Source organism: Neomonachus schauinslandi, chromosome 14 (genome assembly GCF_002201575.2).
Source record: "Neomonachus schauinslandi chromosome 14, ASM220157v2, whole genome shotgun sequence".
NCBI classification, from domain to species: domain Eukaryota; kingdom Metazoa; phylum Chordata; class Mammalia; order Carnivora; family Phocidae; genus Neomonachus; species Neomonachus schauinslandi.
This window is the reverse complement of record NC_058416.1, coordinates 84995319-85008451: the sequence shown is the minus strand read 5'-3', so window position 1 is coordinate 85008451 and position 13133 is coordinate 84995319. Positions and strand designations below refer to the sequence as shown.

At 50.8% G+C, this 13133-nt stretch overlaps 1 protein-coding gene across 1 annotated transcript; it reads left to right on the top strand.

Annotated features, from left to right (window-relative positions):
* The first annotated feature begins 523 nt into the window (after positions 1-523).
* Positions 524-10808, top strand: MORN3 (MORN repeat containing 3). Its single transcript, XM_021698541.2, has 5 exons — positions 524-769; positions 5086-5243; positions 6763-6922; positions 10274-10458; positions 10715-10808. The coding sequence occupies exons 1-5, from the start codon at positions 625-627 to the stop codon at positions 10784-10786; spliced, it is 720 nt and encodes a 239-aa protein (XP_021554216.1). The 5' UTR covers positions 524-624; the 3' UTR covers positions 10787-10808.
* The last annotated feature ends 2325 nt before the right edge of the window (positions 10809-13133 follow it).

Here is a 13133-nt window from a genome sequence, read left to right as displayed (position 1 = left end):
CCTGACGGCTTCTAAAGCCAGGCCCTGGATGTTTCCAGCACCCTCTAACAGATAAGGCAGGACCAAAGGGGCTACAGTGTTGGGTACTGGGTCCAGGGAAAGGGTCCCCGTAGGCTGTGGCTATCTCCCAGCCCACAGTGGCCTGGCTCCCCCCAACACACACATGCACACCTCCTGCAGTGGATCCCAGTGCTCACCACTGGGGCCTCCAGGCCAAGCTCTAGCCTTAGGGCCAGCAGCCACTCTGATTGGTCATACTGGTTATTAAATATGTGACTGCCAACCACTGGTGGGGGGAAGCTTCTTTCTGATGCCATCACAAATCCCCCTCCTCTACTGGTTTCCCTGGGTTCCCAAGCAATTGTGTCATCAGACCCCCCTCAGCGGGGCCCTAGAGATGCAAAGGAGCTGACAGGCAAGGGTCAGTCCAGCACAGAAGGGTCACCCTCAAAGGGCTGCTTGCTCATCTGCCCGGGGACTCAGAACATACATGACTCATGTCATTTGGGCTCAGACAAGCGCCCCCCAGGAAGCCCCAGGATCCTAGCACTACTAGGGGCACACTGAGCCCCTGATGTTCCTAACCCTCTGCCAGCACCCCCTAGCCCCACAGAAGCAGCCAACATGCCCATCTCCAAGTGCTTGCAAAAGTCGGAGCCCCTGTGGAAGGGGTGGGACCGGAAAGCCCAGAAGAACGGCCTGAGGCACCAGGTGTACGCTATCAGTGGTGACTGCTATGTGGGCGAGTGGAAGGACAACATGAAGCACGGTGAGTGGGGGACCTCAGGGGCCCCGGGGGCTAGTGTGGAGTCGGGACCATGGTGGGTGACTGGGACCTGACTGGGGCCAAGGAAGTCGCTGGCAGAGCTCACTGGGGACATAGGATGTGTCCCCAAGGCTCCCTCAAGGGGTGAATGCCACTGACCTGGGCCAGCTAGGGGTCTCCACTCGCTGAGGCTCTGGAACCAAACTCAGCCCTGACGTCAGCTGAGCGAAGCCCTCAGGGGCCAGCAGGGGACAAAGTGGTCTTGAGATACCAACCATAACCACAGCCAGGGTTCTAGGGACTCCAGCGCAGTCCCACCCTCTGAGACCTGAGCTAAACATGGGGCTGGCTAGCAGGAGGATCAGGTGCCCCCCCCAACCCAGCTCACAATGGGGATTCAAATGGCTCTGACGTGGGAGTCTGACCAGCAGTGGGTTAGGGAGGACACACACACACACACACACACACACACACAACTAGCTGGGGCTTTAACTTTAACTGCAACTTTTTAAAGATTTTATTTATTTATCTGAGAGACAGCAAGAGAGAGAGAGAGAGCACAAGCAGGAGGGAAGGGCAGAGGGAGAGAGGGAAGCAGACTCCTGGACTCTAGGATCATGACCTGAGCCGAAGGCAGACACTTAACCGACTGAGCCATCCAGGCGTCCCACTTTAACTGCACGTTTAACTGGCAAATGACATGGGGGTTCCTTGTGACACAAACTAAGCCCTGAAGAAAAACGAGTGGTTTTTGTTTTTGTTTTTGTTTTTAGTTTTATTTACTTAGGGGCACCTGGCTGGCTCAGTCAGTTGAGCATATGACTATTGATCTTGGGGTTGTAAGTTTGAGCCCCATGTTGGGTGTAGATTACTTAAAAATAAAATCTTTTTTTTAAAGATTTATTTATTTCAGAGAGAGAGAGAGGGAGAGCATGAGCGGGAGGGGCAGAGGGAGAGGGAGAGAGAATCTCAAGTGGACTTCACACTAAGCATGGATGGAGGCTGATGTGGGGCTGGGTCTCACGGCCCTGAAATCATGACCTGAGCCAAAATCAAGAGTTGGACACTTAACTGACTCCGCCATCCAGGCGCCCTTTAAAAATGAAATCTTAAAAAAAAGTTGTATTTATTTAAGTAATTTCTACACCCAACATGGAGTTCGAACTCATGACCCTGGGATCAAGAGTCACGTGCTCTTCTGAGCCAGCCAAGCACCCCGAGAAAAACAAGTTTTGATTAAAAAAAAGATGGTATGGCTTCTTAGGTCTTACAATTCCAGATTCTAAGCCTCTTAACCACTTTTTTCTCCTGCCTTCCTGAGTTAAGTACTTTGGAGTCCAGAATCCTGGGTCAGAATCTCAGCTCCACCAACATATGACCTTGAGTGACTAATTACCCCACTCTGAGCCTCAGTGTCCCATTCTGTAAAATGGGAAAATGCCTATTGGTAAGGATAAGAGATGACATCCACCAAGTGTGTAGCCCAGGGTCTGTGCAGAAGGGTCTGTGAGTGTTTGAGGGCTGAGCATGGCAGGGATCACCACTACTCAGAACTTTCCTAATCCAGAAGCACTCCAAAGTTGACCCCTCCTAGTGTGTGACTTTGGGTAAGCCATCTCCCATTCTCTGGATCTCAGCTGCCCCACCTGTGATATGAACTTATGGGTTGACATGGTCCTCTGAGCCCTCCTTCGGTGTGAGTCCTGCCTCCCCTAGGACCCTGGAGACATAGAGCTGTTTGGGCTGAGGCTATAGAAAATGGACCTGTCAGGAAATCCAGACCCAGCCTCCCCTCTCTTTAAGACACACCTTTGACCAAGCCAACGGGGGTTGCTGTGGTATAAGCGGACTGGAAGCAGTCAAGAGAGTCATCATCATGCAGGCCAAGGATTGGGTGGCCAGTGGTTCCCCCGACTGCTCATTCGTTCACTCCGCTAACCACTATGGCGCTCCTAGTCCACATCAGGCCCTCTACTGGGCATCTGGCATGCTGCCAACCCTCAGGGAGCTCCAGTCTCACAGAGGACCTGCACAATAAGTAATATCCCACTTTACAGAGGAGGAAACGGGCTCAGAGGGAGGAAATGACTTACTGAGGGTCACATGGCTAAAAGTGGTGGCATTAGCCTGTACATGCTAAATGGCCTGGAGGCGGAGGCCAGCTTCCCAGGAAACAAAGCAAACATGCTGTCTCAAGATTTCGTGGACCATGTACACTACATGGCGGAGAACCAGGGGCCCTGTTTCAGCCCGGGATGAGAAGGATTACTGTCAAGATACCCCGAAACAGATTTGGAGTAAGACCAACGTCTATAAGCGTTTTTACCCAACAGAGTGGCAAGCCTTCCTCGATGCCTTGCAGAGGAATAAGATGGAGACTGAGTGAGTGGCTTAGGCCTCCTCCTGGACCAGAGAAGCTGGAGACAGGGTTTAATGTTTTAGGCAAGGAGGAGCATGTGGCTAGATCTCACACACACACACACACACACACACACACACACACCCCTACACACACACACACACCCCTCTCTGGGAAAGAATGGTCTCCCAGAGGTTTCTGAGGGCCCTGGGAAAAGCCAGAACCTGCTGTTTTCAGAGTGGGTGGTTTGTTTAAATATAGTCTGCACATAATAAAACAAGGCTATTTTACTTCAAAAAAGTAAAAATAAAAATAAAAGTGGTGGCATCAGGATATGAAGGGGACCAGAGAGGAGACATGAAAGTGGCCATGAAAACAGAGAGAGGTGATGTTTGAGCTGAGCACACAAGGATAAGGATTAGCTCGGCACAAGGGCATGTCTTCTCGATAGTGGAATCAGAATGGAAGGATTTGTGGGGGTGGTAATTAAGTCTTGCTCAAGGAACAGACTGGAAGCCAGTGTGCCCAGAACAGAGAGAGTGAGGAGGGAGAATGGGCACACCAGGGGTCCAACCACACAAAACTTTATAAGAAGGGATAAATTTGCCTTTATCCCAGAAGCAAACAGTCCCATCTCACTTGGATCACATGCCCTTCACTGAACCAATCACAGTGGCCCGAGCTGGTTGGTTAGAGTTGCCAGAGGGAGGAGCCAGATCCATGCAAACCTTCAGGATTGAGAGCTCAGGAGGGGCTGGTTCCCCCAAAGAAATAAAACTAAAAGAAGGACAGGTAGAAAAACCGGGTGAGAGCTCTACCTCACGTGCACAAATAATTGGTAACATCTTTTGTATTTGCAGGCACTGTTCTAAGTGTTTTCCTTATGTTAATGAATTTAGTGATCAGTACAACCCCATGAGATATTCTCATCCCCGTTTTACAGATGAGGAGCCTGAGGCCCAGGGAGTTAAGTTACTCACCCTAGATTAAAAAGCTCACAGGGACAATGTTGGATTTGTTCCTGAGCTACTAAGGACCAAGACATGAATTAGCCCATATACGTACTCCACAAATATTTTATTCATCCCTTTGTTCAACAAATGTCATTGTTCAACATGTATTGGTCAGCTGCAACGTGCCAGGCACTGTTCTTCAGTGTGGGAATAGAGCAGTGAACAAAATAGACCAAAGTTTGTGTCCTCATGGAGTGCACTTTCTCATGGAGAGCTAGACAATAGACAATAAATGATAAATAAATGAATTGTCTGGTATGTTAGGAGTTGATAAGCGATATGGAAAGAAACAGAGCAGGGTAAGGGGGTAGGATAGGCTTGTGATTTTATATGGGATGGTCAGGGCAGGCCTCATTGAGAAAATAAATTTGAACAGAGACTTGGAGGAGGTAGGGAGTGACTGAATATTTGGAGAAGAGCATTCCAGGCCAAAGGACAAACAGGTACAAAGACCCTGAGGCAGAAGCATATCTGGTGGGTTCCGTGGAGGCCATAGTGGTTGGAGGGCAATCTGGAAGTTGGGAGTGGAAGACACAGATGAGGCTGGAGTGGTAGGATATAGGTCTTCATGTATGTTTCTGAGAACTGAAGAAATATGCAGAACATTTTCTAGAAACTCTAGCCATCTGGTGTAACCTTTGAGTATTATTAAGAGATGAAGCTCATTATTATTAAGAAAAGAAGAAGGGGCAGATTTCTACTTGGGGGTTGCTGTGTCAATCTGGCTTCAGGGCAAAGGGCTGGAGAATTGCTATTTGTAGAAATGGAACTTTCTTGGGGTTTTCACTGGTGATGGGGGTCTAGAGAGGAGGCACAGACCCTGGCTCAGCCCTTGAGAAGGTCACCAAGTCTTCTAGGGGCCCCTGAGGCCAAGGCAGACCCAGCACCTGCCCCTCCAGCCCCATGGCTGCCATGTCTGCAGTGTCGGCCCACCTGTGTGTCATCAGGAAAAGGAACACAGATCTGGAAGAAGAAAGGAGCCATCTATGAGGGAGACTGGAAGTTTGGGAAGCGAGATGGCTATGGCACCCTCAGCTTTCCTGACCAAGAGATGGGAAAGCCCAGGAAAGTATACTCTGGCTGGTGGAAAGACGATAAAAAATCGGTGAGTGGTTCCCATCATGCCGTGCACCTGTTTGCACTCATGATGGGGTGTGGGCCAGGCTGAAAGTGGGCTCTGTGTGTGTGTGTGTGTGTGTGTAGGGGGAGCAGTCAGAGAGTCCTGGGAGAAAAAGGAGGAGGGTTGAGGGAACGAGGACAAGAGTACTGTGTTCGTGGGAGAAGGAAGGGGTGGGAAATCATCCAGGCTTCTCAGAACAAAACCCAGGAAACAGGAAGCAAGAGGAGAAGGCCCAGGGAGGAGCCCAAGAAGCCCTGTGGCACAAGAAACCAGCCAGGCTGTGGGGGGGCCAACTCTCCTCCCTGTCTGCCCCACTCATTTCCTGGCTTTCTTCTCCCTGGGCATTCCTTTCTGAGAATCCCCCTGCTGTTGGACCGGCACAAGAAAGGGGTAGGAAAAGAGGGAACAAGAAAGCAGAGGCCACACCCTTGGCCACAGGACAAGACAGGAAGGTCCTGGAGGTAGAAGCCAGCCAGAGGCATGTCCTCAACCGAGAAATGCCTGAACCCTCCCGGTATCTCCAGAATGTGGCATACGGTGCTTCAACCAACTCACGAAGTCATCGTCATCATCATTCTCATTTTATTGATAAGGAAACAAGCCCGCAGAGGTGAGGTGCCTTGCTTAAGGTCACACACTGCTGGCGAGTGGTAGAGCTCAGGATTTCGTGATCTCTGTGCTCAAACTGTTTATTGGCCAGTGGGGAGAGAGATTTCCCAAAATAAACAATTCGCATACAATATGGTGTTAGGATAGAGGTTTCCCCAGGGAGCCCACAGGAATATTGAGAATTCAGGGCAGACTTCCTGTAGGAGGTAATACCAAAAGGCACAAAGAGTTAACCAGGGAGGGGAAAAAAGGAGAAGGGGAAGTAGCAAAGTAGTGAGAAGTAGCAAAGAATATGTCAAACAGCAAGGTGTGTGTGCCCACGGGGGTGGGAGTGAGGGGAGGGGTAGATGGGGGCCTTGAAAGTTACGTGGGGAATCAGGAATTTGAAGAGTAAACTTGGGCTGCTTAACCCAACTTCCTTAAGGTGTGATCTGCGGAGAGTCCATGATTCTCTGTGGTTGGACACTGAGGGTGGTGTTCATTTTTCTGGGGAGAAATCCATAACTTTGATCTGATTCTCAGAGGCATCTGCGACTTTTAAGAGGGTCAAATCAGAGCTGAGGAGAAGGGGCAAACGTGATCAGATGAGCGATGTAAAGATCCTTCTAGCTGCTTCACGGAAGATGCATGCGGAGGGGAGAATGGGAGAGTGGAGGAGGAGGACCAGTGAGGAGGGGAGAAATGGTGGTGGGCTGCACGAAGGTGGTAGCAGAGGGGTGGAGGGGGACGGACAGCCTGGGGAGCTTTTCCAATGCACGACCATCAGTTTGGGATGTAGGGCTGAGGGAGGAAGCAAGGAAGGAGTCCAAGTGTGTGGCTTGGGTGTCAAGGAAGATAGGAGTGGCTTTCCTAGTGGTTGAGGGCGCCGTGAACACGGACACCTTCGTGCTTTCAGGGCTATGGGATTCAGTTTTTCGGACCCAAGGAGTATTACGAGGGTGAGTGGTGTGGCAACCTGCGCAGCGGATGGGGCCGCATGTACTACAGCAACGGCGACATCTACGAGGGCCAGTGGTTGAACGACAAGCCGCATGGGGAGGGCATGCTGCGTCAGAGTAAGTGCCCCGCCCCGCCCCAGCCAGCCCCGCCCCAATGGCCTGCTGGCCACGCCCTCGGGGCAGCCCCGGTTGGTCCTGCGTGGCCACGCCCACTCCCCGCCCAGCCCCACTCCAGCTCTGCTCCGGTTAAGGTGAATGGCAGGACCAGATACCCGCTCGCCTGGGGTTTCTATACTAAAGGGGGAGCCTAACTAGACACATCAACAATTAAGACATTTTCTTATGGTCATAATAATTCTAGCCTACACTTACACAGCACTGAGCTCATTTAATCCTCACTACAGTTCTCTAAGATGGTATTCTGACCATCCCTTTATGTAAAAATGAACTGAGGCACAGAGAGGTTAAGTCACTCGCTCAAGGTCAACATAGCTTGTTCATTGTGAGGTCAAAAGTGCTAAGGACAGGGGCGCCTGGGTGGCTCGGTTGGTTGGGCGTCTGCCTTCGGTTCAGGTCGTGATCCCAGGGTCCTGGGATGGAGCCCCACGGCGGGCTCCCTGCTCAGCGGGGAGGCTGCTTCTCCCTCTCCCACTGCCTGCCATTCCCCCTGCCTGTGCTCTATCTTTGACAAATAAATAAATAAAATCTTTTTTTTAAAAAGTCCTAAGGACTATCCCTTTAAAATAGGAAGGTGTGTTGGAGAATGACAAAGGAGTTGGGGACAGGGGCTGTTTAGACAGACTTAGGGTCAGAGAATGTCTCCCTGAAGAGGTGACATTTGAACAGAAGACCTGAAGGAAGAGGAGTCTGATACGCACTGAGCTAGGGAAGAACATTCCTAGGCAGAGCAGAGTTGTGAGTAAACCGCCTTAGCGTCAGGACTTAATCCATTCTCTACATAGCAACCAGCCTGAGCTTTTTACACATAGGACCCTATCACTAACCTGCTTTCAACCTTTCCATAGCTCCCTCCTACCCTCTGAGTTCAGAGCCCTTACTGTGGTCTGCAGGGTCTGCAGTCCTGGAGTAGTGCCTGCCACCCATGTCCCTTGGGAAACCCTCGGTTTCAGCCTTACTCATTTTCTTTCAGTTCCTCCCACACTTTTTGCCTCAGTTCCTCCCTCACCTTTTGCACTGCTGTTTTCTCTTCCTGCAATAGAAAGAAGATCCTTCAGGGCGCCTGGGTGGCTCAGATGGTTAAGCATCTGCCTTCGGCTCAGGTCATGATCTCAGGGTCCTGGGATCGAGTCCCGCATCGGGTTCCCTGCTCAGTGCAGAGCCTGCTTCTCCCACTCCCTCTGCTTGTGCTCTTCTGTCTGTCTCTCTGTCAAATAAATAAATAAAATCTTTATAAAAAAAAGAAAGAAAGAAAGAAGATCCTTCAGATCTCTGCACTGTCTCCTTCTCAGAGAGGCCTTCCCTGTTCATTCCACTAATGCACGTTCTCCTCAGTATCCTCAGCATCTGTTTCCCTTCCTTTTTAGCATATAATCTTGGGCAAGTTTCCTCCTCTCCGTGCCTCGGTTACCGGGAATAATAGTAGTACCTACAAAGTGGTACTACTATGAACAGGGTCTGGCACATAGTAGGCTATCTATAAAGCTAGTGTCATTGTCTCTCCAGACTGTGACCTAGACTGCACATCTATTTTGTTCCCCGTTGTTTTCCCAGTGCCTGGCACATAGTAGGTGCTCTTGGTGAAGACACAAACCTGAGCTCGGTCTCCTGAAAACTCAAGACTCCAATTTCCAATGAGATTTGGCCAAACTGAGGCATTAGGTCAGCTGAGGAGGGTTTAAACCAGCCATTTCCGTCTGTCATTCTCAATCCCCCATGCACCCAGCTCTGTGCTTGCTTTCAGTGAGCATCTACTAGTAACAGCCTGCACTTAGTGAGCACCTACTGTGGCCGCACATAGTGTGAGGGCTCCAAGTGTATCATTTCTAGTGGCCTGACTCAAGCCAGCCTGCCTGGGTTCAAATCCTGGATCAAGCTCTTACTAGCTACGTGACCTTCAGGCAATTTGCTTCAACTCTCTGTGCTTTGGTTTTCTCATCTGTAAATTAAGGATAAAAATACAACTTAACTAGGGTGCCTGGGTGGCTCAGATGGTTAAGCGTCTGCCTTCGGCTCAGGTCATGATCTCAGGGTCCTGGGATCGAGTCCTGCATCGGGCTTCCTGCTCCTTGGGAGCCTGCTTCTCCCTCTGCCTCTCTCTCTCTCTCTCTCTCTGTCTCTCATGAATAAATAAATAAAAATCTTAAAAAAAAATACAACTTAACTAGGGTTACTGAGAAAGTTAAATGAGGTTTGCAAAGTGCTGAGCATGGTGCCTGACACATAATAGTAAGTGCTCAAAATATTATTAGCTTATACTTGTATGCAGCAGGTATCATCAGACTACGATCCTTAGACCAAATCCAAATCCAGCTCAACACACGTTTTTGTAAGTAAAGTTTTATTGGCACACCAGACTTGCTCATTCATTTACATATTGTCCATGGCTGCTTTCACGCCACAATGGCAGAGTTGTGACAGAGACCCTGTGCCCCACAAAGCCGAAAATACTGTCTGACCCTTTACAGAAAAAGTTTGCTGACCTCTCATCTAGAGTTTATCCAGTACTCTTCTAAGTCCTTTCCGTGTATCGACTTATTTAACCTCCACAACAATTCTATGAGGTAGGTGCTTCTGTTATCCCCATTTTACAAATGAGGAAATGAGACAAAACAGTTAAGTGACTTGCCCAAGATCACATGGCTGTAAGGGTCTGAGCTGAGAAGCGTTAGCTTTATTAGTATTCCTTTTATGCCACCAGCAGCAGCAGCCGAGCAGGAGAGTGAATTCATGATTAAGAGCATGGGCTCCTGGGATGAACAGACCTTGGCTTCCAATCTTGTCTCTGCCACATCCTAGCTCTGTGACCTTGAGCAAGTCAGTCAGACTCCCTGAGCTTTTCAAGCTCCATCTGTAAAAAATGGAGTCGGTTATCCTTCATAGAACTGTTTTTGGGAGGAGCGAGTGAGGTCAGAAATAACAAAGAACCAGGCACAGAGTGAGTGCTGTAAAAACATTGCCTATTCATATCATTAGCTATGATTTTTTTACAAATAGGAAATGTTGTTCATCCAAGTTCAGGTAAGTAGTGGAGGCGAGAGGGGGACCAGGTCTGATTCCGGAAGTCACTGACACCCCCACCCCAGCCCCCACCCCACCCGGGGCTCTGATGTGTATAGGTCAGTCCTCCCAGACCGCGAGCAGCCCAGCCTGGGGCACTCTTGTCAGCTGGGTTTCCTTTTGGCTTCCCCGTGGGCACAGTATCCAACCTGGGCGTGCGGAGGGGCCAGCCTGGTAGTCTGGTCTGGTTAGGTGTGCCCAGCACCCACGTGACCCTGTCCTTTTCCCCAGAGAATGGGAACTGCTACGAGGGCTACTGGCAGAGAGGCATGAAGAATGGGTCCGGCCGTTTTTTCCACCTGGACCACGGTCAGCTGTTTGAAGGCTTCTGGGTGGACAACGTGGCCAAGTGTGGCACAATGATTGACTTTGGACGCGATGAGGCCCCTGAGCCCACCCAGTTCCCCATTCCTAAGGTGGGCAGCACCCAGCAGGGCCCTGTGGCCACACCCAGAGACAGAACACGGCCCCCCCGCAGCCACATCCAGCCTGGCCAGGCCCAGCCCAGCCCGGCCGGGGAACAGACAAGGTTTTGTTTTCAGCCAGGCATCCCCGTGGAGACTGGCAGCAGCCCACAAGGCAGACAGCACCTCCAAAGTAGGCAGCACCCCAAAGGCTGGCAGCCTGGGCCTTCCATGCTCCTCAGTCCAACCCCTTACTGCTTCCCTCCAGATCAAAATTCTAGACCCTGATGGCGTGCTAGAGGAAGCCTTGGCCATGTTCAAGAAGACAGAGGAAGATTGATGCCAGGTGAGGGGCAGGCATGCTCTCCAGCCTCCGATGTGGTTAAGGCAGCTCTTGGGGTCTCCTTTGGCCAAGGAACCAGGAGCAGAAGGTGGGTTTCTTGCTTCCTCCAATCCAGCTGGTTCTTCTTGGTTCCTTCCCTTCAAAACTCATTTCCTTGAAGACCAGTTTGCTCCTGAACACCCTTGAGTAAGGTGGTTTGCCCCAGGCCTGCACCTGCACATCCGTCCCAGCCCCTCCTGGTGTGGGTATCAGGGGGTTTGAGGAGAGGGCACTGGTATGGCATCTTGAGCCGGCTCGAGTCGCCGGCTCCCACCAGCCCCTTGCCCTCGCAGAGAGCACTCCAGAGCTTCCGGAGAAATTCAAGCCCGTCACCCAACTGCTCAAACCGGTGAGGCTTCTGCAGGAGTTGAGTGGTGACTCGGGGCACACCCTTGGCACCCTCTGAGGGCACCTCACTCTTCCCAGCACTGGATTATTCTCTCCCCAGCTGACTTTGGGGACCCTCTTGTTACAGGCTTCATTCTTGGTCATCATTCCTGAGAGCAAGAGTATAAAGGAGAACCTGGTGCCATCGGCCCTGGGCTCGTGGTGTGTGATTGGGATGGAGGGGGTGCAGCTCTGGGAGGGACTTCAGGTGAAGAGGGAAGACGTCCCTGCAGGCTGCATGGATTTACCCTGGGGGAGAAAGAAGAGCCTGCGTCTGGTCACACTGGCCACTGAGATTGGGGGCTGAGCGCCGCCCTGGCTTCTCAACCTAACACAGGAGTGCTCAACCTTGGGATCCTGTGGGAGCTTTAAAAGCTACGGACACCTAGGCCTCACGCCCAGACTCTCATCTGTCTGGGGTGAGGCCTGGGCCTTCAGAAAGTTCCCCCGATGATTCTAATGTGCATCTGGGGCCAGAATCCCTGAATTGCTGGTTTTGTGACCCTAAGCAAGTGACCTCAGCTGCCCCGCCTGTAAAATGGCACTTAGGAGATCTCACAGGGGTGTTTTTCAGGATTTGCTAACAGATGGAATAATAACAAATAACATGTATTGAGGTTGTGAAGCAGAGATCTGGGAAGAGGTTTGCATTATTCTAGACAACATTCTTCAAGATAAAAGGGATTCTTACATAATGGGTAAGAACACGAGCTCAGCAGTCAGACTGCCTGGGTGTGAATCGCAGCAGTGATTTAGGAGCTGTGTGTTCTCAGGTAGGGCACCCAACCTCTCTGTTCTCTAGGTTTCCTCCCCTCAAATACGGGGCAGTCATGGTCCTTGCCACTCAGGTTATTTGGTTAACATGAGGATGACATAAGGCATGTTCCTAATCCAAGAGTGATTTTGTCTCCCCACCCTCCCTGGGGACATTTGGCGATGCCCAGAGACATTTCTGGTTGTCACACTGGCAGGGAAAAATATTACTGGCAACTAGTGGGTAGCGATTGAGGATCCTGCTAAACACACTATAATGTGAACACTCAACAATAGAACTTTTCAGCCCAATGACCGAAGTGTAACCCTGCAATTCCATGATGTTCACTAAGGCCTCAGCAAGTGCCTGGCGCACAGTAAAGGCTCCATAAACACTATTTCCTGTCTGCCTTCGAAATCCTAAGCAGGGCGTGGCCTAACCCAAAGGTATGGTTCTGTCTAGACCTCTCGCACCAGGAAACTGAGCCCGGCGCACTCGGGGGACACAGAACGTTCACTCGGAGATAGGCCCTGTGCTGACAGCTTCACCTGTCTCCCCCGCCCACTCCACCACATGACCCTACAACAACTTCTGAGGGTGCCTACTATTATGATTGCCATTTTAGAGGAAGCAGCTTCACGGAGGCGCACAAGTCACAAAGCTACAAAGTAACTGTACTTAAACTTAGATCTATCTGCTCTTAGAGAGCACAGAAGGCTACCTTTTTTTCTTTCCCCCTGCCCCCGGAAAAGTAGGGTGTGTTCTTGTTTATGCATGAAATCTCTCTAGATGGGGACACAACACACTTGCAACAATGGATGTCACTGGTGAGAACCGGGAACCTGGGAACAGGGGAGGGCGGGCGACTTTTCACTGTTGTATTTGGAACCTCTGAATGTGTTTGTGTCTGAAATACAAAGAAAACTGAAATGAAAGAGAGACTGTCCTTTAACTACTGGCATTTCCATGAGCTGCCTGGGTTTGAGCACCCGAGGTGTTAAAAACACAGATTCTAGGGGCGCCTGGGTGGCTCAGTCAGGTGAGTGTCCAACTCTTGATTTTGGCTCAGGTCATGATCTCAGGGTCGTGAGATTGAGCCTCATGTCGGGCTCTGTGCTGGACATGGAGCCTGCTTAAGATTCTCTCTCCCTCTCCCTCTGCCCC

What these genes read in the sequence shown, in the direction of transcription:
- MORN3 (XM_021698541.2), top strand. Translation starts at nt 625, where the DNA reads ATGCCCATCTCCAAGTGCTTGCAAAAGTCGGAGCCCCTGTGGAAGGGG. An exon ending in GGAGGGCATGCTGCGTCAGA is followed by an intron (nt 6,923 to 10,273) that starts GTAAGTGCCCCG and finishes CCTTTTCCCCAG; the next exon opens with AGAATGGGAACTGCTACGAG. An exon ending in CCCAGTTCCCCATTCCTAAG is followed by an intron (nt 10,459 to 10,714) that starts GTGGGCAGCACC and finishes GCTTCCCTCCAG; the next exon opens with ATCAAAATTCTAGACCCTGA.